Source organism: Panicum hallii, chromosome 1, assembly GCF_002211085.1.
Source record: "Panicum hallii strain FIL2 chromosome 1, PHallii_v3.1, whole genome shotgun sequence".
Lineage (NCBI taxonomy): Eukaryota > Viridiplantae > Streptophyta > Magnoliopsida > Poales > Poaceae > Panicum > Panicum hallii.
In genome coordinates this window covers 5,801,486-5,827,503 of record NC_038042.1, presented here as the reverse complement: position 1 = coordinate 5,827,503, position 26,018 = coordinate 5,801,486, and the positions used below count along the sequence as shown (strand labels likewise).

The 26,018-nt window shown below is 42.5% G+C and overlaps 3 protein-coding genes across 4 annotated transcripts; 2 read left to right on the top strand and 1 right to left on the bottom strand.

Moving 5' to 3' along the window:
- Positions 1-4,027: 4,027 nt before the first annotated feature.
- Positions 4,028-5,326, top strand: LOC112885505. Its single transcript, XM_025951112.1, has 2 exons — positions 4,028-4,598; positions 4,818-5,326. The coding sequence occupies exons 1-2, from the start codon at positions 4,028-4,030 to the stop codon at positions 5,324-5,326; spliced, it is 1,080 nt and encodes a 359-aa protein (XP_025806897.1).
- Positions 5,327-9,285: 3,959 nt separating this feature from the next.
- On the top strand, positions 9,286-19,053 carry LOC112878871 (coatomer subunit beta'-2-like). Of its 2 annotated transcripts, none has more exons than XM_025943112.1 (26): positions 9,286-9,537; positions 9,792-9,812; positions 9,929-9,990; positions 10,089-10,143; positions 10,720-10,756; positions 10,832-11,157; positions 11,273-11,404; positions 11,478-11,626; positions 12,444-12,512; positions 12,845-12,995; positions 13,080-13,145; positions 13,643-13,831; positions 14,308-14,448; positions 14,546-14,620; positions 14,809-14,985; positions 15,080-15,171; positions 15,253-15,369; positions 15,453-15,567; positions 15,649-15,720; positions 16,054-16,250; positions 16,334-16,427; positions 16,819-16,925; positions 17,129-17,261; positions 17,799-17,964; positions 18,516-18,581; positions 18,662-19,053. In XM_025943112.1, the coding sequence occupies exons 1-25, from the start codon at positions 9,535-9,537 to the stop codon at positions 18,533-18,535; spliced, it is 2,766 nt and encodes a 921-aa protein (XP_025798897.1). In that variant the 5' UTR covers positions 9,286-9,534; the 3' UTR covers positions 18,536-18,581; positions 18,662-19,053. The 2 variants fall into 2 exon arrangements, 1 of the variants encoding a protein (XP_025798897.1); XR_003225883.1 differs by having other exon boundaries at positions 9,287-9,537; positions 17,799-18,012.
- A 293-nt stretch (positions 19,054-19,346) lies between these two features.
- On the bottom strand, positions 19,347-25,590 carry LOC112878872 (probable ADP-ribosylation factor GTPase-activating protein AGD14). The gene is made up of 14 exons (XM_025943113.1): positions 25,354-25,590; positions 25,111-25,239; positions 23,774-23,835; positions 23,501-23,588; positions 23,357-23,418; positions 23,174-23,267; positions 22,568-23,089; positions 21,960-22,418; positions 21,708-21,875; positions 20,985-21,089; positions 20,453-20,629; positions 20,222-20,342; positions 20,073-20,139; positions 19,347-19,887 (listed from the first exon to the last, which is right to left on the bottom strand). Exons 2-14 carry the CDS (start codon positions 25,207-25,209, stop codon positions 19,770-19,772), a joined length of 2,142 nt encoding a protein of 713 aa, XP_025798898.1. The 5' UTR covers positions 25,210-25,239; positions 25,354-25,590; the 3' UTR covers positions 19,347-19,769.
- Positions 25,591-26,018: the final 428 nt, after the last annotated feature.

The following is a 26,018-nucleotide window of genomic DNA, read 5'->3' as shown; positions in this document are numbered from 1 at the left end:
CCGCGGAGGAGACGGTGGCCGCGGCGGCGCCCGCGCGAGGGCGGCGGGGGGTCGACCGGCAGGCCGTCGACCGGGGCGTGGCCTACGTGCTCATGGTTGCCGCGCTCGTCGCCACCTACGCGCTCCACTAGAGCCGTGTCGCTCGTCCTGCTGTGCTGCCCCGGCGGCGGAGCAGAGCTCACGGCGGCTTGCGGGAAGGAAGGAAGGCTTCTGTGAGCCGCCCTTCTGTTGTGTCTGCCTCCTGAGTTTCGGATCGAGTCCCCCCTTGACCAAACTTCATTTCTCTCGTCTCCTCCTGTGTGGAGATGGAGATCGATGCCCGTGTACTAGCTTAGTTCTGCTACTACAATATTCTTTTACCTCCGTATTCTTTTCGTGTTTAATCTGTCCAAAGTGGTCATTTGTTGGCTATTGCTAAAGTTACTCTGTTGTAAATCCTGAGGATGGTTCAACGACGGTGCTGTAGCTCATATGGTTAACGAGCATCAATAATTATATGTTCCAAAGTAGTAAAATTTACATGTACCTCTTGTACATTTATTTTCTTCTCGGTAATTGTGCATTAATATTTATACAAAGTCTCGAACCAACGAAGCTAAAAAACGACCTTTCATGGCATCACACAAGATTAGTATCCGTCATTCTTTAGAGCAACTGAAGAGAGTGCCTTAAAATAGTGCCTCATATTTTAAAAGGGCCTGATTTTGATAAAATAGGGCCTAAAATAATTGATAGGCTCCAACAGTGTGCCCTTAATCACGTGGTTAGTTAGTAAAGTCTATTTTTCACGCGGCGCCCGTTGGCGCCCTCGGCGAGTTGGCGTGCGTTTCTGCCGCCCTGCTTCTTTTTTTCTGCCGTTTTCTCCCGTCTGCCTTTGGCTGCCGCTGCCGGCACCATGTGCAATTGACGCCACCCTGAAAGGTCCTTGTTTGGTTTTGGTAATTGATGGACAACTTAGGTGGACTAATAAGTGTTTATGTTGAGATACACAGGAGATTAGTCCACACAAAGACACTAGTATGAGCAACATGTGCCATGGAGGAGAAATGGCTAGGGGTTGATGCTATGCTCATATAGTGTGAGCGAGGAGCTCATTGCATATGAGACATAACATGGAGTTATGTGACCAAAATGAAGAAGATCAAGATAAGGCTTGGCTTGATGGACCGGTTGCAATGGAGAAGGGCAAGTCAAGGCTTTGAAGCGAGGGACCGCGAGGCGATGAAGCTTGAGCAAGATTTGGCGCCGATGGACCGAGGCAACGGTGAAGAGCGAGCAAGGTCAAGATCGATGGACCAAAGAGGTCATGTGATGATATGGAGTGGATCATATCATTCAAGGAAGATCAAGCCAAATGTTGACTTATGAAGATGATCAAAAGGCTTGATGGAATTTGGTGTTTGTGTGGCATCAACATTTAGGAAAATGAAATGAAATGCGTAAGCCAAAGGTATGACTTGTAGGGCATTTCATTTCACCGGTCAAAGGTTGTGTAGAGAAGTGCATGACCGGATTTAGAATAGATGGCCGTACTATCAAGAGGGGCAAACTTGTTTGCATATCGATCATCTAGTGCCACTTGAGCGATCTAACATTGCGATGTTGCTAGAATCGAGTGGCGTGGTGAGATCAAGTGAAAATCCTTTGAAAATAATTGTGAAATGCTAACACATATGCACATGGTGTTGTTCACGTGGTGGTGTTGGCACTTTTGCAAAGGAGAAAGAGTTGGAGTTGATGTTGATCAACTTTGGGAAGCAAGAAAGGTTTTTCGGTTTTCTCCGGAAATTAGGTTGTCTCTTGGAGTGGAATACTGCTTTGATCCATTGTGTTTTGGACCAAGTATTCAGTTCGGTTGTGGAGCCCTCTGAATTAGCTTTCCATAGAGTCCAAGATCACCTAATTTGGACATCGGAGCTAAGAGTTATGGCCGTTTTACCGAGGTACATTTCTGCTGGAAATAGACCTGCGGACGGTCTGCCGTTATCTCGGATGAGCTCTAACAGAGCCATTTTTGGCTCTGTTGGTGGTCCAAAATGAACTGCGGACCATCCGGTCTATGGGGGCGGACGGTCCGCCATTAAAAGCTGAAACGGGCGCAGATTCTTGGTAGTTCTATCTTGGGTGTCCAAAATGAACTGCGGACCGTCCGGTCCTTGGGGGCGGACGGTCCGCCTCCTACTGAAAATTCTAGGACAGAAACACTACGATTTCTGTGTGTGCTCACTTTTTGAACTGCGGACAGTCCGCCCATGGGGTGCGGACAGTCCGCCGGTCACTTCCAAATTTAGTCAGAGACGTTTGCAAATCGGTTGGTTCGAAGTTTTGAACCGCGGACAGTCCGCCCCAGGGGCGCGGACAGTCCGCCCGGGGCTCTAACGGTCGACTCTGACATATAATAATTGCTGTTCTAGCCGTTGGTTTTGAATGGCGGACGGTCCGGTTTCTGTGAGGCGGACAGTCCGCGAAATCTCTGTTTTCTCGGGATTTGAGTGTAACGGCTAGTTTGGGGCCTCCCTCTATAAATAGAGGGTGTGGCCGGCCATTTGAGTGGGCTGAGCACCTTGGGGACTTGGTGTCCATGTGTGAGAGTGCTTGAGAGCCCTCTACTCACTCTAACTTGACAGTGATCATCCAATTGAGTGAGAGAGCGATTTTAGTGCAATTGCTTTGAGAGATTGCATCGAGTGGCACTAGGTGATCGTGTTGCAAGCCGGTGTGCTTGTTACTCTTAGAGGTTGCCACCTCCTAGACGGCTTGGTGGGAAGAGGCTCCGTTGAAGCCCGCAAGAAGATTGTGTGGTGCTCCGGAGAAGAGATTGTGAGGGGTATTGTGCTCACCCCGCGGGAGCCGCGAAGAGCAACTCTAGTTGAGCGAGACGTGAAGAGCAACAAGTGGTTCGTCCGGATCATGTGCTAGAGCTCGGTGTGAGCACTCCACGTGGGAGAGTGTGACTTGAGAGTCACCACTAGCAAGAGGATCGGCGGCAACCTTGGAGTTTGTCTCAACGGGGATTAGCTTGGTGGCAACCAAGTGAACCTCGGGATAAAAATCACCGTGTCAATCTTGTCTACTCTTCTCGGTGGTTTGCATTCTCCAAATCACAAGCCTTGTATTTACATTCATATATATCTTGTGCTTGTGTAGTTGCTCTCTAGTGTTTAGTTAGTTTGTGTAGCTTGCTAATCATCTTTTTGCTTGTGTAGCTAGAAGTAGAGATCATAGTGGAACTAGTTAGCTTGTGTAGTTTAATTAGTTGCTCTTGCTTAGATTGTGTAGCTAAGCAAGTTGAGCTCTTAAGTTTGTATTGTGTATCCTTGTCCTTGAGCATCTAGTGAGCTTAGGTTTGGCTTTGTGCTATTGCCCATTAGAATTGTGTAGGAGCTCCCCTTATTTGTAAAGTACTAGTGCTTAGACTTGTGTGGTTTGGCATTAGAATTGTTAGGAGAGCTCTTACTAGTTTGGCACTCCATTTGCTTTGTGTAGGATCTTTTTGGAAGTGCCTTAGCGTCATAGTTAGAGGGGTGAAGTCTTGGCTAAGCGAATAGTTTCAATTCCGCATAAGTTTCGGTTAGCCGGCGCAATTAGTTTTAGAAAGGACTATTCACCCCCCTCTAGGCCGCCATCTCGATCCTACACACCCCTCTTCTCCACCTGACGCCAAAGGACCGCTTCCTGCACAAGCCGCCAAGCCAACTAGGCGTCGATCTGCCTCTTCCCCACATCATCTCGGTAATTTAGATTTGGCGCATGCTTTATTCTGATGACGTGCCTACTCTTGATTAGTTTGTTCCGATGATTACCGCGGCTGCTTAGTTTATTCCGAGCTGCATAGTTTATTCTGATGTGGTGTCGTTCATGTGGTGTTTATCATTAATTTAATATTATTTCTTTGCCGATCTGTACCTCTTGCCTTGTTCTTCAGTTTTAGTTTTCGTTACTTGGTGCTTGTTGTCAATACAGATTGGACATGCTATCTTTTTTTTCATGCATTATAAACTTGTTATTCATTTGATACATTGCAGAAATGTCTAAGATGAAGAGACGTATGATTCATCAAGAAGAGGATGAGTCAGATGACGAATTTGACCACTTCATGACTGTTATGATGGGTGAGTACCGGGAGAGGAAGCATGAGCAGCGTAAAAGACATCGAGGTTCAGTTTTTGGACACAAGGTTTATGATAGAAGTAGAGAAGAACATGATATAAAATTATATTGTGATTACTTTGCTGAAAATCCAGTATATCTAGAAAAGTATTTTCGGCGACGTTTTCGGATGAGTCGCCCTCTATTCAATCGAATAGCTGGAGCTATCAGACGGCATGATCCCTACTTTGTTCAAAAAAGAAATGCTGCCGGTAAACTTGGATTTTCCTCCCTACAAAAGATAACTGCAGCTTTTAGACAGCTAGCTTACGGTGTACCTGCAGATTATGTTGATGAATATGGGCGGATTGGTGAAAGCATTGCTATTGAGAGCCTAAGCAGATTTGTCAGGTCTATTTGTGAGGTGTTTGGCAAAGAAAACTTGAGAGCTCCTAATGAAGATGATACAACTAGGCTGCTTCATATTGCTGAACCACGTGGTTTTTCTGGTATGCTTGGCAGTCTTGATTGTATGCATTGGAAGTGGAAAAATTATCCTACGGCTCACCATAGTATGTACTGTGGTCATGTGAAAGAACCAACTATTATACTTGAGGCTGTTGCATCTACGGATTTATGGACATGGCATGCATTCTTTGGTCTACCTGAATCGAACAATGATATTAATGTTTTGAACAGATCTCCTCTGTTTGATAGAATTGCTAAAGGTGAAGCTCTGGCTGTTAACTACACGATTAACGGCCACAATTATGATATGGGTTACTACCTTATTGATGGGATATATCCTACTTGGTCGACTTTTGTGAAAATAATCAAGGGCGCTACAAATTTGAAGGATAAAAATTTTGCTGCTGCTCAGGAGTCTCAGAGGAAAGATGTGGAACGTGCATTTGGTATATTGCAGGCTCGCTTTGCCATTGTTCGAGGTTCGGCACGGTTTTGGGATGAAGCAACACTTCGAGATATCATGATGGCATGCATAATAATGCATAACATGATAACTGAAGATGAACGTGACGCTGATCGTCTTGAAGTACCCTACGACAAGAGTGATGCTGAGACGACTGGCGTGGTATCACGTGAAGGAACATCAAATTTTTTGGCATTTGTTCAGAAGCATCACGAAATCCAAAATCGTCACATGCACCGTCAACTACAGGAAGACTTGGTTGAACATCTTTGGGAGCGGCGAGGACAGATGAATCGGCAGCAGTAGTTACTTTTCTTTACCATTATTAAATGAACCAGCAGCTCTTTGTTTATTTTCATTATTAGATGAACCAGCAGCACTTTGTTTATTTTTAAAACAGTATCACTCATCTCACATTACAGTTTGATTGTTGGTATTTGTTTTCATAATATGTTCAAGAGAGACCCTGACTTCAGAGCTTCAGAGCAGTGATGAAGATTGTCACATTCTGCCTTATGCATCTATAAAAGATATTCAGTATTTCATCTCTGTATGTAAACGAAAACTGAAAGCACAGTGAGAAATTCTTGCTCAATGTACTATTCAGACCACAACGTCTGGACCTAGCAATTTATCAAACTTATCTACCACAACTCAAATCATTAACATAGATATAGATAGTTCACACATGATCCAACTCAAGTCTAAATAATCGAAGAGAATTATCAAATAGCCAAAATCTATCAATTTTAAGGACAGAACACCTATGACAGCCTACTCCCAAAACGGCGAGCCAAAATCTCCTCTTTCATTAACTTAAAGTATTGCTTTGCCTCATTGTCCATGGTACTTGTGTCGGTTTCCATTATCAATTTGTCATGCTGCTCTCGCTCCAACTCAAGCTTTCTCTTCTCAATCTCCAGGAACTGATCATCACGGGCCTTCCGTTCTCTATTTGTTTGTTCTCTTGACTCCCTCATTTTTTTAACTTCATCAATGAAAGGATCAGATTCATTTTCATCACGCTTTCTAGCTCTTTCTTTCTCAGCTTTCCTTCCTAGTGGTCTTTGAGCGTTGGGTTGAGCATCCTCATTAGCCATTTGAGAATCCGGATCTTGCTGAGATGCATACTTTCGCTCATCCTTAAGAAGGTTCCAGCAATGGAATACAGAAAAAGGCTTTTTCCTCGTTTGAAGGAACATTGCTTTTGCTTCACCAATCTACAAAACATGAGGTGCAAAACATATGAGAAATAGTTATGGTATATGAAAAATTGAAAAAAGGAGGTGCTAAACATATGAGAAACAATGATGGTGGTCTTTGGGCAATGATATTATGATTTACCTTGCCATTCATGGTCTTTCCACTTTCATTCCTCCTTTCTATTTTGTCCAAGAAACCTCAAAAATAATTAATTTCGCTACTTATTGTGCCGTACCGGTGGCGCAAGGATGAGACATTGCGATCTGACTGGAATGTTTTGTTGACATGAAATTAGTTTTCAATTCTTCCCCAAAATTTACCATCCTTTTGGTCACTTCCAGTAGTAGCATTTTTACCAACATTGAGATAAGCTGAAACCAACAATAAATCCTCCTCTTCACTGAAGTTCTTGGATCGGCCCTTTGCTTTTGGCTGTGAGTTCATATCATTTAACTCTGAAAAATTATTTTCAACATCCACAATGTCGGCATAATCAGAAACATCTACACCTTGCTGACTAAGTAAATTAGTGTAATAATTACCCTGAGACGGCATTGTGCTGCAAAACAACATCGGGAACTCTATGAATTCTACATTGGGGACTATGAATTCTACCATGGCAGTAGTTTAGTAATTCAAGTAGCAAATTGAGGTACTAAAATCGATAAGGTACCTGTGCTCGAGCATCATCCAATCTGGATCGGCACTGCTGGGTGTAGACTGATGCAGAGGTTGTGAGGGTACTGCCTGGACATGGGGTCGAGCAGTAGCACCGGGGGCCATGGGGTTCCCTCGAGAATCTGGCACAACAGCTGGACGAGCTCCAGGAATCGCAGCTAGGGCCGCATCCGAGGAAGACCGGCGGGGTCTGGGTGCCTTCCGTCCATCCATCAAGCTGTTGGGGAGGGGCGGCGTGGTAGGGCTGGGCGGAGCACCTGGGATGGAAAAGGGCCGGCACCGGCAGGGTAGATAAGGGGCAGCGCACCAGGGATGGAGGAAGGAGACGCTGCGGGGTAGAGACTTGCGGCCGTACCTGGTACCGACGGAGAGGGGCGGCGCGATCCAGAACGACTGGAGGGGCGGCGCGATCCAGAATCACGGGGAGGCGGAGGGGGCGGCGCGATGGTGGTCGCGACTCCCGTAGGAGCGACGGTGGTGGCGTTGAAGAAGAAGGAGTGGGGGTCGCAACTCATGGGCGTTAAAGGATCCCGTGAAGAGTCCGCGTCGGGCGCGACTAGATAGGGCAGGCCCAACACTTGCGCTATATTTGAGGCACCTTTTGGCTTGCCCTATAATTTTTTATAAAAAGATTTAAAATGAGGCTACTGTTGGAGGATTTTTTTAGCCTTTTGCCCTATAATTTAAATTGAGGCACTGTTATAGGGCACTGTTGGAGTTGCTCTTACCCGGTATTAAAGGTGGCACAGAGTATCAGCTCTAAAATTTGAAGCTTCTGGCATTTTTAGTACTGGACCAAGACACCGATCGGTACTAAATGCCACCCTTTTAGTACCGGATATCTTGGTCTGGTACTAAATAGTTCTCCACAAGTTACTTTAAAAAAAGCATCTACCACCCAATCACATGTGATGCATATCGCGAGATGTCAAGGAAGCTACGCGCGAGGCCGGAGGTTGTGGATTTGAAGCCTTGCGGCCGCGCACACGCATTTTTACGTGTGAAAAATTCACGTGACATGCGCTATTTCTAGAAGTGCAATATAACATCATATTCTTAGAGAAAATGACTCTAGCTAAATCTTTATGCATCTATAAAAAAATTGATGCACATAGTTTTTTTTTCAAAAGGGAAGAGCATTATTGAATATCAAAGTGTATCATTACGAAGGAAAACACACTCTGGAAAAGCAAGGAAAAAACAAGCAGCTCTCATTAAACCTAATTGCTGACTGCATAAGGCCACATACAACTTCATTTCATTATGTGCTCTCCCAGTCTTGATTACTCCTTTTTTATCAACGGCCGGAGCGGCCTTGCTTCATGTTCCGGAGCTTCATCACTACTCAATAGTACCCAACCCTTAAGATCATTTTGGCTTGTCAAGACGCCGTGTTGTTAATCGGATACCTTGGGGCATGTTGCAGCTTCTGGTCCCTCAGTGTCCTCGAATAACCACTCGATTGTTAGATTTGGCTTAGCCCTTCGTGTTATCGAATGACCACACGAAATGCATGAGGCTATATACCAGGATTGAAAGTACCACCAACATTAACTTTAAAAGTACCATCGTATTGCCGAACTATCTCTTTTCTATAGCATGTTCTTGGTGTTTCTTCTCCTTGGCTCCCATAGCAATTAAACTTTGTTTCCCTATACACCTCTACTCTCACTTTAATCATTGAAAAAACAGTGGTGATGCCATATAACGAACTCAGAAATTCATTCATGTAACGATAGAGAGATCCCCTCCTTATGCGGGACATGGACATTCCACACTTGCCAAAAGCAACATAAAAATAGTGGCATTACCTTTGCAGAGTGCCGATTCACCAACATGAGCAACTCCGGGCAGGATCCGTGACAAAGCTAGTATATCCACGTGCATGTTGAGATGCATTTCTTATTATTTTGGTACATATTGCTATATATTGAAAGGCTAAAAATCTACTCATATACCAAAATGATATATTCATTGATCCAATTTCAATTTTCATTATTTGATTTTTAGTTTTCCCGTATCCTTCATGAATTAACACATTAAACCATTAGTAATTTGCGTGCTGTGATGTGTACCACAATTATTTTCTAGCACTCATTCGACAATAGTTGCTCGTAAGACCCCATCATCAAATTAGTCGGTAAAATACTTCACTAAGATCGATATTGATCGATGGACTTATATACATTTTAGGCAAGTTTAACAATCCAACTTCAAAATCTTTGAACCACCCAAAGTTAGAATTAGTTGCCCTGCTTTGCTTAACCACTACGTCAGCAGTACAAGTCAACATCCCACGATCCAAAAAGGCCAACCGGAAAACACACGGCCTTCAGATCCAATCCACGCTACCTCGGAGACCCGTTAACCCGCTTGCCACCTCTCCACTCCCCTCTCCGCCTCGTCGCCCCCCGCAGGCCCGCACTCGCAAATCTCCCCACCTCTCCCCGCGCGGCGCCTGCACCTCCCCGTCCGGCGGCGAGAGGCCACCGCCCGCGCGGCCCCCGCTCCTCGCGCTCCCACCCAGCCCCCCGCTCCGCAAACCCTAGAAGTACCGCCTCCGCGGCTGCGCCTCCGCGCGCCACCCTCCTCGCCTCGCCGCTGCCCCCGCCGTAGCCGTCGCGGGCGCCACCATGGTACGTGCACGCGCCTCTCTCTCGTCCTTCTCACCCTCGTCCAGCTCCCGCCTCGCTGCTCCGCCGCCCCGAGCGCGAGATCGCGCCCGTTGGGCCGCTCGTGCCGGCGTGGTGGCTCGCGGGGCAGCGAGATCCGCGGCGGGACTGGTCGAAATCCGCGTGGATCTGGCGGTTTCCGTCGTTGTGTGCTGACGTGATTGCCTTTTTTCTCTGCCTGTGGTGGTGGTGGGCGGGCGGTGGGCGTGGTGCGGCAGCCGCTCCGGTTGGATATCAAGGTACTCGCGACGCCTCTCACTTGGATCCGTTGCTTTTCTGCGTCGCGGTTTCTATCGGTAATTTTTTTCTGGGTCGTTTCGCTGATGGTGGTTGTCCGTTTGGTTGTTTGGATCAGAGGAAGCTCGCGCAGAGGTCGGAGAGGGTCAAGTCCGTGGATCTGCATCCGACAGAGCCATGGTGAGTGTCTGGTTACGTGTGCAGAAATGCTGTGTGAATTGCGAGTGCTTCGACCAAGCCGCAGCTAATCACATTATTGTTTGTGTGGTGTAATGCAGGATTTTGTCAAGTCTGTACTCGGGGAGCGTTTGCATCTGGAACTACCAGACGCAGGTAGGTGACTGTTCATGCTTCACAGTAGCTTATGTCTCGGTTTCTCTACTAAATGGGGTTGTTGGACGACTGTTTTATGCTATGATGACTACCCATCACTTGTATATTGCGTTCACTATAGAGATCAAGACACATGGGCATTTTGGGTGTATGCAATAAAGAACTTAGCGATATGTTAGCGATAAATAGGAATGGATGGATTACTGATTACATAAAACCCATAGAGGAAAGATTTAATGGTGTCTGCAAAAAGAAAGTGTAATGGACTCAAAGACAAAAGTGACAAGACCTGCCTGAAGGTTGCTGAGGTGTATGGGTGTTTGTTGCATAAGACGAGCTTATAACTAACTTGTAAAGGGTCGACAGACCACAGATAGTAAAAAAAGAAAAAGGCAAACACAAGGATAGACACCAGTGTTGGAATAAAGAAAGGAGAAGCATACACCTTGTAGATTTATTATTTGGAAGGGAACAAAAAGGAAAAAAGTGATGCAATTACTTTTAAAATTTAGAAATATTACATGGTAGGTTTGTTATTAAGCTTGAAATGATGAATTTGTATTAATTTATCCTCAGACAATGGTGAAATCATTTGAAGTCACGGATTTACCAGGTATGCTTGCCCAACTTTCTGCTTACTTCTCTTCACTTATATGGCATCATGCTAATATATCCATGCCAATTTCAGTTCGTTCGGCCAAATTTATTTCACGAAAGCAATGGGTAGTTGCTGGTGCCGATGATATGTTCATCCGTGTGTACAATTACAATACAATGGATAAGGTCAAGGTTTTCGAAGCTCATACTGACTACATTAGGTGTGTGGCTGTTCATCCTACCCAGCCTTTTGTCCTGTCGTCTTCCGATGACATGCTGATTAAGCTATGGGATTGGGATAAAGGCTGGGTGTGCACTCAAATCTTTGAGGGACATTCTCACTATGTGATGCAAGTCACATTTAACCCAAAAGATACCAACACTTTTGCTAGTGCCTCCCTTGATCGCACAATAAAGGTTTGCGTTATCTCCCCTTCATAACTTCTTGTTGGTCAAAATCTGTGTATTATTTATTGACATTATCTTTTTCTTAGCTTGACCATCATATCCAATATACTTCTTTTTATTTCAGATATGGAGCCTTGGTTCTCCTGACCCTAACTTTACACTAGATGGCCATTCAAAAGGTGTGAACTGTGTTGATTACTTCACTGGTGGCGATCGACCTTACTTAATTACTGGCTCAGATGATCAGACCGCAAAGGTTTGTTATACGCACTGAATTGTACTCCTGTAAGCGTATAAGTACATTGTGATGACGTTATTGGTCAAATCAGGTTTGGGATTACCAAACAAAGAGCTGTGTTCAAACACTTGAAGGACATGCACATAATGTGTCTGCTGTATGTTTCCATCCGGAGCTACCTATAATAATTACTGGCTCAGAGGATGGGACAGTTCGAATGTGGCACTCTACTACCTACAGGTATTGCTTCTCATCTAGTTAGTGCCCCTGACATGCATGTCACTAGCCCATAAATGTAAGTATGCTGTCATTTTGAGGCCAAATCTGGCAGCCACTAAAGTTTGTTGGCAGTTTCTATGATAAAACTTTATTATGTTGTTTAATTCGAGCTTTAACCTGTTTGGGACAAAAGGAATTGAAATTTGTTATTTTCATCTGAGGTTTAAACTTGTGACATACTGACATCACATCACTAGGTTTTAGAGGGTTAGAGCTTAATTCTTTATTTGTTGATTACAGTTGCAGCAGATTTTGTTACTTCAGATTGAATAAACATGGGTTTACAATACTAATGTTCTCATATATTATAATGTGTTGGACTGATGACAGTAGTAGCAGTCCAACAGTCCATCATGGCATTTATGGCTAGAATAGTTTAAGACCATAAACTGTTGAAGCTATTAGCTCCTCTAACATAGAAGTGTTGAGAAAAAGAGATTTCTTGGAGTTGTGCTTTCTCCTGCAATGTTGACAAAAGGAATTCTTGGACTCACCATTTTATGTAGAACTGGTGTGATTATAAAATCCCTTGAATTTTGAGTTCCTCATATTGAATTATGGCACTACAATTTGACGTCAAAACTCAAGAATATATGGAAACAGCTACTTTCTGCTTATGATTTAGATGAATAGTACTGTCATAAATCAGCTACCATATATGCATATTTCTAGGTGGAGTTGAATCTCAAATGCGATCATGTTTCTATGTTTTGTCATGCATTTACAACTTCTTTTCTTATAGAACAAGGGAATAACAATTTGCTTGATACTCTTACAGGCTTGAGAACACTCTTAACTACGGCCTTGAACGAGTTTGGGCTTTAGGATATATGAAGGGGTCAAGAAGGTAGTCTCCCTCCCTCCCTGCCTTCCTGTGAAGTGTCATGATGACACTGAGCATCATGTCTTATAATCTACTATCAAAGCTCCACTCAAATCCACAGCCCAATCATGCTGCATACATTGTATTTTTCACATTTCCTCAACTATCTGCTGGAAATAAGTATTCTGCGTACTTTTTTTCCCGTATCCTGTACTCATACATTGTGACAGTAAAATTGCTTGTCTGCCTAACTTTGTGTTTGAGAATTTGTTCTCAATGGAACATGTTGTGAGCCTTTTGTTAATTTTTCCCCCCCCTGCATAAGCTAATGACATGGAGTGTCTTACTTTGTGTAGAGTTGTGATTGGATATGATGAAGGGACAATAATGATAAAAATTGGCCGTGAAGTTCCTGTTGCTAGCATGGACAGCAGTGGAAAAATCATATGGGCAAAGCACAATGAAATTCAAACTGTTAATATCAAGAGTGTTGGTGTAGACAATGAGGTTGGTTCACCATGCTATTGTGCTGTAAACTTCTTTGGTTCATTATAAGCTTTCTCTATGGTCCTTAGCTGTTTCATTTTTCAGATCGCAGATGGCGATAGATTACCATTGGCTGTGAAGGAGTTGGGAAGCTGCGACCTGTACCCACAAGTATGTTTACTTCTGATAGAATGAACACATACTTCAATTGTTATATCATTCATCACGAGTCTACTAGATGCTTGAAAATTAATTCTAATTTTCTTTCCAATGTTCAAACAACATAAACATGGTAATGCATCATATCGTCATTGTAACACATCATGTTGTGGTAATACATCATTTCATCATGCATCCAAAATTTTTATACTTTGAAATTATACATCGAAATATATGTTTATACTTCCCATGTGTATATTTACATGTGTGAAGATTATGTTACCCGCACTTGTTTCAGTTAAGCTCAAATGCAAAAAATGAAATGCGTGTGGTTCATGTTTAGTGATAGGTCATTTGGGAAACTGATGGGTAACAGCAGATTCTTTTGAACAACGTTAAATGTTTGAACGACCAGGAATTTGTTTTCTTTTTGAAACTTGTTTTGTGGTCATGCATGTCCTTTTTTATCTTGTTTACATTGGAGTTACTAATACTGATATTTGTTTCAGACCTTAAGGCACAATCCAAATGGGAGATTTGTTGTTGTATGTGGAGATGGAGAATACATAATATACACAGCATTAGCATGGAGAAACAGATCTTTTGGGTCTGCACTTGAATTTGTTTGGTCAACTGATGGAGAATATGCAGTCAGAGAAAGCACCTCTAGGATAAAGATCTACAGTAAAAATTTCCAGGTTTTTCTCAATATAACTTGTCTCACTTTTCCCTGCTACTGTTTTGTTAAGTTATGTCTATACTGCCATAGGTCTGTCTCTGACAAATAGCCATTGAATACCTATTCTTGGTATCATATTTAACTTCCCTTTTATAGTTGTGGGGTTCGCTGGTGAATCATACCATGAAAGATAATCTTGAAATGTTTTCCTAATTGGCCCACATATTCGATCTGTGGCCTAGTATTTGCTACAATGACTATAGAAGTTATGAATTAATTCTTTTACTAAAAAAATAAACTGTCCTATCACTTGTGTTGGTGCCCTTTTTGTTAAGTGATGTGCAATGTAAAGGTATTTAAGATGTATTTTAATGTATTGCTTCAGATCAAGTTGTTCAGTGAACATTTAGTAAACAGCATACTATGCTCTGTGCATCATTCTCTTTTGCTATGGGATCCTGAAACATAGTCTATAACTGGAGCTGGCCATTTCAGGAGAAGAAAAGTATAAGGCCATCATTTTCCGCAGAACGTATATTTGGCGGAGTGTTACTAGCTATGTGTACAAATGACTTTATTTGCTTCTATGACTGGGCGGAGTGCAGGTTAATACGTCGAATTGATGTCAATGTGAAGGTGACTCAGTTTGCTGCTTCATGGATTCAAACTTCTTGTTACATGCATGCCATTTGGAATGTTATGCCACTGAAAATATCTGTTTTCTTTGTTGTAGAATCTTTACTGGGCCGACAGTGGTGACTTGGTAACAATTGCAAGTGACACATCATTCTACATATTGAAGTATAATGTGAGTTGTGTTATTAACTTAATTGTGTACATTCAGTTGTCTTTCCTGTTATGTTCACAGCTTATGTACTTTTTAAAAATATCAAATTTATTAATATGCAACAGCAACCTTTACATTTGGATTTACAAAAGAATTGTTTTTTTGTTGAATTAAATGTACTGATACAGAAGTAATATTTTGGCTTCTAGAGGGATGTAGTTTCATCTCATTTGGATGGAGGGGGTTCAGTTGGTGAAGAAGGTGTGGAAGATGCCTTTGAGCTGCTTCATGAGATCAATGAACGTGTCCGGACTGGGCTATGGGTTGGTGATTGTTTCATCTACAATAATTCTTCATGGCGACTTAATTACTGTGTAGGAGGAGAGGTGAGTGTTTTTCATCACATAAAAGGGCATTCTTTTCAGTTAGATCATTTATTGTTAGAGCTATATCATGTCATAACCATTTCATGTGTTACAGGTCACAACCTTGTTTCACTTGGATCGGCCTATGTATTTATTAGGATATCTTGCAAACCAAAGCCGTGTCTATCTTATCGATAAGCAATTTAAGTGAGTTCATCTTTGTTGCTCTAATATTCCCTTGCAGTTCCCATGCACAATTTCTGTGGCTAACGTATTTTTTAATTGCAGTGTTGTGGGGTATACTTTACTCCTTAGTTTGATTGAGTATAAAACACTTGTAATGCGTGGGGATTTTGATCGTGCAAATGATGTTTTATCATCTATACCAAAGGAGCAATATGACAGGTGCCCAATGTTTAACTAACTGTTGTACTCAACAATTTGGGTTTAGCATATAAACATAACCTTATGTGGTTTTTTTTTCCCAGTGTGGCACGTTTCTTGGAATCACGGGGAATGTTGGAAGAAGCCCTTGAGATAGCAACAGACACTAATTACAGATTTGACCTGGCTGTGCAGCTTGGTCGACTTGAAATTGCAAAGGCATAGTTGTTTTCTCTTTTTTTTCCCCAAATTTTTGAGAAAGTATTATTTTCCATTTTTCTCATAATAGTTGCTTTGCAGGCGATTGCTACTGAGGTGCAGAGTGAATCCAAGTGGAAGCAGCTAGGGGAGTTAGCTATGTCAACTGGAAAGGTACAGCTAGTATGTGTATCGTTATCTCACATGTGCAATCTATGCTGTACTTAAAGTATGGTTTTTCTGCCATAACATTGAGTTTCTTCATGTATGAGTTCATAAATACTCTGAAAATTATTTAGATATTATGAGGACGTTTGTAAGACAAATGTTGTATTACAAATTTGATGTCAAAGAGGTGCTGAGCTTATTGCTCTTTCCTTATTAGGTTGAACAAATAGGGTTCTTTGTGGAGACTATTTTTTAATGTTATTTTTCATTGCATTATGAGTATAGGACGCAACCATGCAGATCTTTAACTTTTGTATATTGTCTTGCAACTTTCTGCAGCTTGATATGGCAGAGGAGTGTCTTCTACATGCTATGGACCTTAGTGCTTTGTTGCTTTTATATTCATCCCTTGGGGATGCTGACGGTATTACAAAATTGGCATCTGTAGCTAAAGAACAAGGAAAAAACAATGTTTCTTTCCTTTGTTTCTTCATGCTAGGAAAGTTGGAAGAATGCCTTCAACTGTTAATAGAAAGGTAGAGGCATCGGGCAAGACTGTCCTGTTTAATACAATTCTTAACCCTTGTTTTATATTGATCATTTACCATCCCTTATACAGCAATCGTATTCCGGAAGCAGCATTGATGGCAAGATCTTATCTTCCTAGCAAAGTCCCTGAGATCATAGCATTGTGGAAAAAGGATCTCCAAAAGGTCTTCTGTCTACAAATCTCGTTTGATTCCTTATACTCACTTTTATGCTAAATATTTCAGATCTTCATTATGTCAACTTTATCTTTGCGTGTGTATCTTCTTATCATAAACTGACACTTTGCCTTAAGTTACACATTCAAGTTTGTTTTTAGCATAACCATGATACAGTCCACTTGTGGTGTTTATTCTTAATTCACTTATAAGGATGTTTTCAAATTTGAAAAACACAATGTGCCAGATAATATCAATAGAGTACACTAAATTCAGAATGGTTGTGTATTATGCCAAAAAAATAGCCAAAATCATGAGGTCTTGATATTTACCTTGATGTCTTATAAATTGCAGGGGCTTACTAAACTGTGCACCTTTTTTTGTTCCATTGGTTTTCTAGGTAAACCCCAAAGCAGCAGAGTCGCTGGCTGACCCTAATGAGTACCCGAACTTATTTGATGACTGGCAGATTGCTCTCAATGTAGAAGCTACTGTTGCCCCCAAAAGGTTATTGTTATTTTCTATCTTCATATAGCTCTATCCTTTTGCAAAGTTGCCCCTGGTTACCTCTTCCATGCATCGGATGAGGGTTTAGATTTTGCTTTAATTGGGCTCATTTGATGAAAATCAGAAATGATGTCAATACTCCTATCTTTTCCCAAACTATCATTTTTACTGATGGTCACACACAAAAAAAATTGTTTGAATAGGGGTATCTATCCACCGGCAGAGGAGTACATGAATCATGCCGAAAGGTCAAGTGAGAGTTTAGTAGAAGCTTTCAAAAATATGCATGTACATGAAGAGGCGCTACCAGATGATATTGAAGATGCTGTTGATGAGGTACTACCATGAGCAGGCATTCAAAAGTGTTTCATGCTGTTATTCACTTGTTGATTCAACTATTATTCCCTAGTGGAAAGGTTGGATGGTTTTGTGATGTTAGTTTGCATCTCTTTTTATGCCAATTTGATCTGTTGTATAACCTGTCAAATGCCGTTGATGCAAAACTAGTTCGAAATTGAAAATAGACCAATTAGTCGTGCATGTCAGTTTTAATTAAATTTGCTTGTTTTGGAACCTGTGGTTAGTTTCACATCATTGCTTACTAGTGGGACACACTACATGTTTTCCTTTCATGCTTAATAATCAGCAAGTGGAGTTTTTGAATTTTATCAATCTGAAAAACTCCAAGCTTACAGCATAAGGCTCGTGTTGAGTCAGTAAGTTGATGTGCTTCTAAAGTTCGTTCCAGCTCAAAACTGTTACTATTTTTCATTCTTTCAGTATTTTTGTTATTTTCACTGCAATTACTTGCTTCATTGCTACTCTTTATTTACTATTTTTGCAAAACTGAGAAAACAGATCTTTATTCAACAGGTAGTTGAGGATGGTGGGGTAGAAGAGAGTCAAGAAGATGCTGTTGAGGTTGATGCTGAGGATGCCGAAGTAGAAGAGAGTCAAGACGATGCTGTTGAGGTTGAGGCTGAGGGTTCAACTGATGGTGCTGTCCTTGTGAATGGAAATAGTAGTGAGGAACAGTGGGGTACGAAAAATGAAGAACCATCAGCATAAAAGCTGTAGTTGAGCAAGTGTACAGTCCTAAATACCTTATTTTTCCTGGTCTTCCCTCCCAGTGCACCAGTGATCTTAGGAAACACCTGCTGGGTGATCTGTTCTGGATATATCCTTCAGTTGCCCTTATCTGTAGCAGTATGGCAGTTCAGGGAGAGTTTTGATCAAGATAAAATTCCATTAATTTTATTACGGGTTTGGTCAAACTTTTTCAAAAAGTGTCTGTCTTCCCTTGTGGTGTTGTACTTAATATGTTCCTGTTTCTGTAAGTAGTGCCTGCTTTCTTGGTGCCTTTTGCCTGATTGATTATATGCAACATTATACACATGGGTAGTAAATGATCTAATCTTTGATAGGCAAACTGCACTGAGATAGCATTAGTTCTTTTGCACCAGAGTGCTAGAGATAGCATAGATTCCTGTAATGATGTTAATTTGGTTTTCTATCGTTTTTGTTAGTATTTTTGTTTGCTAACAGTACAAATTGATAAAAATGTTTCTAATGGCTCTCTTCTCATTGCAGTGCTGACGCCTGAACAATAGTGGATCAATGGGACAGCAACTTTGCTTCAATTGTTTAGTTGTAAAGGTGAGATATTATTCCAAGTATACAGTGAGTTATTCAGCACAGAACCTTTGAGTTATTAATTCTATAATTTTCGGCTGTAGGTTGCTGACTGTTACCCAGATTTCGTGAAAGCCATTTTTCTCAAGCACCGGACACGCCCTAGGATTGGCTTGTCCATTACGAAGTTGGATCACAATTAATCAGCACTCCATCATCGTGCCCGATAGGAAATTTTGTGCTTCCTTTTTTACATATAGATCAGATCTTTAGGTTTTGCAGACATTTTATAGCGTACCATCTGAGATACTCTGTTTCACCGAGATTTGGTGAGTGGCAACCGGAGGCGTGATATTTTACTAGGTACATAGGGTAGTAGCTTGTCGAATTCAGGATGTTTTACCTGTGATGTATATTGGACTTGGGAGCTGTGTATCATTATGTTTTACCTTTGGAATGGTAGTGAATAAGTTTACAGCTGGAGGTTTTCTGGTAACCCGTGTTTATAATTTTGATTTGGCTGAACAATCGTCAGTGAACAGTCAAACTTCCGGGTGGTCTGATTTGGCTGGTATGACGCGGTGCAAGGCTAGGCTGAAATTGCGTCGAGTTGGGCCTATATGGGCTATCAAATTTTGGTGCCGTACTTATAAATAATATTTTCCATTTATACGCCAAACCTGTAAGTCGTTTGTGTCCGTGAAAAAAAAATCCTAATAATACAAACAGAATTTGAAATTTTCTCACGGAAATTCCACAAAAGAAATAAATGATCTTCCCAACACAGTAGGCAAAATAACAAAATTGGTTGTACCAGTTATCACAATTATACACCTGATCGAGTATACAGTCCTATATCATCCACAGTAAATTGAATATCCAACTGCACTAGAAACGACATGCTGAGCTAATACATCTGATATTCTCCAAGATAACAAACGAATGCAAAATATACAAACTATGCAATACAAGCAGAATGCGCCGGACACAAAATATACAAGGAATGGGGCGGCATGCATCTCACGCCCTCCAAAACAAGAGTTACATTCGCTTGGAAACAAGTTGTACAACAGATTACGGGCAACAAAATACACAACCGGTTGTATGAAACACATTCTCTTTGAGGGTGTCGATGCATGTTTGTCCCGCCGAGTGCTGCAAACCCTTGGTCTGGTGAAGAAAGTACAGGTATTTCAACATTGAATAGTTCTTTTACCCAAAAGGATTGCTACCCGCAACAGAGCCGTAGGAAGGTGGGGTGCCTGGCTGGGGGTATCTGGGAGGAACTTGCTGATCAAAACCCATGTTCAAGGAACCCAGACCTTGTTGCCTGTGATGTCAGTGTCACACGTTAGTTGAAACCAGATCAGGTGTTTTCGGACAGGTTGATGTTTTGTAGTTTAAAGTAGGTTGCTTTTAGCATAATCCAGGGATGCGACAGATAGAACAAATCAATAATTAAATCACATTTGCATAGTCACTTGGGAAGATTTAGTAAAAATAGTATTTACTCACATGGCATGCATGCTATTAGGTGGTTGCTGGGGCATGCTGTTTTGAACTTGCTGCATCATGAAAGGACCTGAATTGAAGCAAAAATTAGCACAGCATGCAAAAATATTGGTAACAAAGAGCAAGATTGTGATGGCTAAATATGTAATTACTTGGAGGTGCGGCCGATTGATAGAGCTGGTGAGGTTGCTGTGGAGGAACACCAAAACTAGAGGTGCCAAGTAAGGTTTGGGGAGTTGTGCCTGCTGATGCTCCTGGGGGGCCAGATAGGGGCTGCGGAAATATACAATTATGTTAATGGAACAAGTAACGTACATGTTAACAAAATAAGCATGCAGAATATGGAAAAAGATCCCTTTCTAAAATAGACACTTTAATCATACCATGTGAGCTTGAATTGGAGCTGGTTCATTCCCAAGATCAAAAGGATTTGAAGCTTTCACAGGTTGGGGTTGGGGTTGGGGATATGCATGTTGCGGATTTGCATGTTGCGGATATACAGGTTGTTGATATGTGGGTTGAGGAAACGCTGCTTGAGGATATCCTTGCAATCCCTGGAACTGGCAGAGCATTCCATGTGTAAGATAAAAAAGAGAAATTGGTGTTCTTGCCCCTACTTTGCAGTGCAATTGTGGTTATACCCTCGTTTTTCTTAACTTTGTGATCTTGCCCTTACTATTCACAAGTCAACGTGATTTTGCCCCTATTCAACGCAATTCTGCCCCTGTTTTGACCGTTGACTAGGGGCAAAATCGCGTTGACTTGATTCAGTAACGGCAAATTACAAAGTTAAGAAAAATGAGGGTAAAATCACAATTGTACTGTAAAGTAGGGGTAAGAACACAGATGCCCCGATAAAAAAAAATAGTACCAACTCAGGTGCATAATATACTAGACATGAGAATGAAAAGATACCACTCCAGCAGGATATTGCATGCCATATCCCATTCCAAATTGGGGAGCTCTTTGCCAACCAGGCATCATTGGAGTTGATGTTGGATATAGTGCAGCAAAGATATCCTGTGACAAGTTTAGTCTGTCAAGTATGTGTAAATGACTTTGTTGAAAGGCATGGTGTCAGATCCATCAACATATATTTATTTTCTACAACTTGTACACTTTTCTTCAATTGACAATTGGATAACAATCTTGCAAATGAACACGAGTGATAATAAAAAGAGAACACAAGTGTACCAATATGTATGGATTAGCAAGCATTTCTGGTCATTCAAAGTGCTACTCTACAGAAACCAAAGGTTCAAAGCAATAATTATGATGATTTTTCCACCTAATCATGGCTTGAACAACTTTTTTTTAAAAAAAACTAATCATTATTTTCTTCCTGAGTAATTTGTCAGCCAACCCAGATAGTGCATTCAAACACATAAAATAAAAAAAATGTGGCCGTACCAAGGCATGAATTGTTCTACAAAACTGCACCTATATCAGAACATTATAAGTCCACATGATAGTTCCTATAAACCTGATCTAAGTTCGAGAAGTTTGGCTTAGGACAAAACTAAAACAACCTAAATTTGGAACAGAGGACGTAATACATTAAATGGTATTACATGGAATCAAGAAATAGCTCACCAATGTGAGAAGATACAAACACACAAATAGTTGCATATGACGTACCGCTGGAAGTTCTTTCCTGCCACTGGATTTACTGTCAGTAGAAGCTGCTCCTTGAATACCACTGGTTCCTTGTTGTTTTGCAGTTACTTGAGATGGAAGTCCAGCTGTATGGGCAGCAAGAGGTGATTGTTGAACTGCAGATCCTTGGTTGGACATTACTGTTGGGGCCTAAGAAAGGAATCAAGTGAACTATTTTTTTAGGAAAATGGGCTGAGTGTATACACCTTGAAGTTTTCATGCAAACATAACTACCTGGTTGCCTGAGATTCCAAAGGGCGCATCAAACAAGTTATGTGACTGATCTACAATGGATGAATGTCCTCCATCATTCGGTTTCAGAGTGGGACCAATTGAAGCTGGAAAAGCTGACACATTGCGTGCAGAGGGTGCTTCGGAGAATGACAGCTGCGCAAGTGCAGACTCAAGTGGATTTGCACTGCTGCTTGTTTGTGGTGTTTGTTGTTGGCCAAAAGCATCAAAAGAGGCCCAGTCACCACCACTCACAGAAGGACTTTTCCCTTGTTCATGAACAGGCTGTGGTGCCATTGCATTAACAGGATGCTGTTGAGTCGTAGAGGCTGGCTGTGGTGGTGGTGCAGGTGCAGGAGGTTCAGGATCTGCACTAAAATCAATTAAACTCACTGCATTTGTGACCTTCGTCGGTTCTGAAGTCCCCTCAGAAGAAGCAATGCTGCTGGCACTAGACATCGTCTACATTATGAACACACAAGAGGAACAATAAGATCTCTTTTATCGAATTCCAGCTTAAAAAGAACATGCACACAATAGTATGCTGATATTTCGATAGAATCCAAAAGTGATTCTAAAAGAACAGAAATGTCAGGAGTGTCAAGTACAACCTTTGCCAATGGTGGAGGATCAATTGCCCTGGTTCCATTTGGCTTTGGAGGATCAATCGGTCTGGCTACAGTTGGCTTTGGAGGATCAATTGGTCTGGGTACAGTTGGTTTCGGAGGTTCAGCAGCTGGCTTTGAAGGCTCACCAACCCGAAGTTGAGGAGCATTGTCACCCAATATATCCCTCACTGGCCGTACAACAGGACTAGAACCATCTGCTTCTTTCTGAAAGTCTGGAGATCCACTATCTGGCCTCCTTGGTTCGGAAAACCTGCGGTCCTCAAACCTTTGAACCGGAGTTGTTTTTCCAGATCTATCATCGACACCCTCAAAGTAGCGAGGACTTTTCTTATAGTCATTTTGGTCATAGCCAGGACTACGATCTCCATAGGAATATCTGGAGTTTCTGTCATCACTCCGTCCACTATAACTCCGACGGTCAGAATAACTTCCATTTGGTGGACTTCTTGAACCACCCCAATTTCCATCAGATCTCCTATTTTCACTATACTCGTCCTTGTCATCCTGAAAGATGGCAATCAATCAGCAGAGTGAATAGGGATTGGTTACAGAGGAGAAACTCTTAGAGCAGTAAGGAGACAGCATCACCTTTCCCCTAGGTGGCCTATCAGTACTTCTTTCTCCTGTGTATCTTCGTTCCACATACACATGCTTAATGAAGTTTCTCAATTTATCAACATTACTGAGACCAAAAGAAACGTATCATGCTTCCGAATACGAAGTAAAGTGGTTGTGTCCAAAAAGAAGGAATTACTAAAAAAAGAAGGTAACCTGCTGTCAGGGTATCCATTGCGTTGAGGATCCCATTCCTTGAAAAATACTTCTCTAGCACGCTACAGGTCAAGCAAAACGATGCCGTAAATAGAAGACATCAAATTTACAGAAAACTAGAAAAACAGGTGAGAGAGAAGCTACCTCGTTTCCTCCTTCTTGAAGGGCCGTAACTTCTTGCGCGGTAAATTTGGCCATGGAAATTGATTTCACTCGATGCGTGAACTCCCGACTAGGAGAAAAAACAAAGTGATTTATTAACAAAAGGAGCAACATATCTAAATTGAGGAGTGGGGACTGCCGGACTAGTGGGCCCGTTAGTTCACTCCATCAAATCAAACATGATTAAACAAAACGAAGGGGAAAGCTAGAGTGCTTGGTCATCTAAACTGAAAGAGGACTGAATAAGAATCTTACTGTGCTCCACTGCAATTGGTACAAACGAAGGTCCAGAAATTTGTGCAGACATATTGTGGTCCCTGTTCAAATCAGCATATGCATATCATTGTTCTTATTTTGAGCGGAACAGTAGGGGGGATGTCCTGATAAACAAATACAATTCTAATATCTAAGCAAGATATGTACAGAAGGTCCTGCAGAATCAATACACTTTTAAGTGGACAAGGTAAGCAAATCAGTGCAAAAGAGGAAACAAGGTAGACAAGTTATCCAGCAGTTAAAACTCGTCAGTTCACTTTAAAAGGAAAATGGAATATAAGGATACTAATGGCCGGCGTTTGCTGAGATACAAGGTAGCAGTTCAGTCAAATGCACACACGATGTCTACTTGGCCACTAAGGGAGTAGAGTAACCTCAAGCATCACCTCCCAGCATGACAGAGCTCCTGTGAGGAAGAAGAAAAAAAGAAGGAAAAGGGCAGTAGGGTAGTCCTAACTCCTAACCACGGGCATTTAGTAGGTCCTTAACAAAACAAAATGCAGTTCCACAAATAGCAGGTGTTTTGAGATCTTTGGCTTAAATATTAGTTTGTTTTTTAACATCATTCATGTGCCGCATAGGTGAATACACTACGAAGTATGATATTAACAAAATGATCTGACATGATATCAACTTATACATGAAACTTCCTTAATATATATTCTCTGAAATTTATAAGTCTTTTTTTTCATTTACAAGGAGATATTTCCTTCTCATTTTTGCTTATAAAGTCACAAGGCCCTAAATATGGTGGAAGATCAATGTATTGTTTCCTAAACATAAGACAATACAAGTACCTCATGCCTCAGGCACAACTTTTGCATTTGATTGCCTTGGTCATTGCTAGCTATCCACTTCGAGGCACAAACAATGCATATTTCATAATCAAATAGGTTGAATTCCTGTTAATCATTGACTCGCTGCATTCTAGTTTTAGGTCCAAAACGTCATGCAAATAAGACAGAGAATCGTAACGGCCGCATATCTTGCAGGCAGCGAAACAATGTTGTGCGACTACGACAATGATGAAGCTAATCCTAATCTCCTGCGTCAAGGCTGCATACCATTCCATTTCAGCAGGGCTTGAATCTTAAACAACCCAATAAAACGCCAGTCTCCGAACAAAAAATGAAACCTCCCGGTATGCCGTGCGTGCACCATTCGCAGCAACAAGCAACGAGGCATTGCGGTGGGTGCAGCCCAGCCAAGCCAACCCGAGCGAGCTCAAACAAGCAACCCCACCTTCTAGCTTCTCATCCCCCAAACCCGTCCACATTTAGCAAGCGCGCTCGAGAAATCCGGGCGAGGGGACTCACCAAGTTGTTGCAGTTGATGCAACGCTTGTTGGCGGGCAGCTTGAGCAGTCCCCGTATGATCCGCTCGTGCCTCTCGTCCTCCTTGACCCTGCTTCCCATCGCCGCCGGATCGCCCCGCGCCTCCAAACCCTGCGAACCCACAGCCGAGCAAACAAAATCACACCCAAAACCCCGCCGAAATGCCCCGAGATCCGGCCAGATCCGCCCCCCGGATCGCCGCAGCCCAACCGACCCGCCCCTCACCTGCGTACGGGAGCGCCCTCCCTCCCTCCCTCCCTCCTCGGTGCGTGCGGCGAGCGAGCGCGAGATCCCCCGCGCGCGCGCGAGGCCGAGGCGAGGCGACGAGGTGGCGGCGGTGGCAGCGGCGAGCGAAAAGGCTCGCCTCTTTTGTTGCTGCTGGGTTGCTTCGCTGCGCGTGCTGTTAACAGGGGGAGGAAAAAAAAAAACTTTTCCCTCGTGGGGGAGGTGGAGGAGGTGAGGTGACCGGGAGGGTGGAAGAAGGGCGGCGCGGAGGCTGCCGGTCAGCCGCTGCCCGGGACCGGGTGCAGCCGGTCGCCGGGGAGGCGGCTTCTAGAGGGGCGGGAGGGGTGGGGCCGGGGGGTTTACGGGGCCCGCGTGGCAGCGACGGTTGGGGTTCGGCTCGGGTGGGTGCGCGGTGAGCTGTAGGTGGGTTGTTTCGAGTTCGTGTAGTGTAGCTAGCTGGCTAATGATACCTGGGGGAAGTGCTAGGCTGCGTTCGGATGAATGGGAAAGAGAAACAGAAAGTGCAAAATTTTTGCTCTTTTGCACTTTTTTTTGCACTTTTGGATCCAAACACCCCAAAGTGCATAAGGGCAAATACTACCGTAATTTTGCTAATTATGAATTAATTAGGCTTAATAGATTCGTCTCGTCATTTAGTCCTCATC

What these genes read in the sequence shown, in the direction of transcription:
- LOC112885505 (XM_025951112.1), top strand. Translation starts at nt 4,028, where the DNA reads ATGTCTAAGATGAAGAGACGTATGATTCATCAAGAAGAGGATGAGTCA. An exon ending in TGAACCACGTGGTTTTTCTG is followed by an intron (nt 4,599 to 4,817) that starts GTATGCTTGGCA and finishes GAATTGCTAAAG; the next exon opens with GTGAAGCTCTGGCTGTTAAC.
- LOC112878871 (XM_025943112.1), top strand. An exon ending in GCTGCGACCTGTACCCACAA is followed by an intron (nt 13,146 to 13,642) that starts GTATGTTTACTT and finishes TATTTGTTTCAG; the next exon opens with ACCTTAAGGCACAATCCAAA. An exon ending in CTTATCGATAAGCAATTTAA is followed by an intron (nt 15,172 to 15,252) that starts GTGAGTTCATCT and finishes TTTTAATTGCAG; the next exon opens with TGTTGTGGGGTATACTTTAC.
- LOC112878872 (XM_025943113.1), bottom strand. Translation starts at nt 25,209, where the DNA reads ATGGGAAGCAGGGTCAAGGAGGACGAGAGGCACGAGCGGATCATACGG. An exon ending in ACCAATTGCAGTGGAGCACA is followed by an intron (nt 23,589 to 23,773) that starts GTAAGATTCTTA and finishes TTTTTCTCCTAG; the next exon opens with TCGGGAGTTCACGCATCGAG. An exon ending in CTCCAATTCAAGCTCACATG is followed by an intron (nt 20,343 to 20,452) that starts GTATGATTAAAG and finishes ATATTTCCGCAG; the next exon opens with CCCCTATCTGGCCCCCCAGG.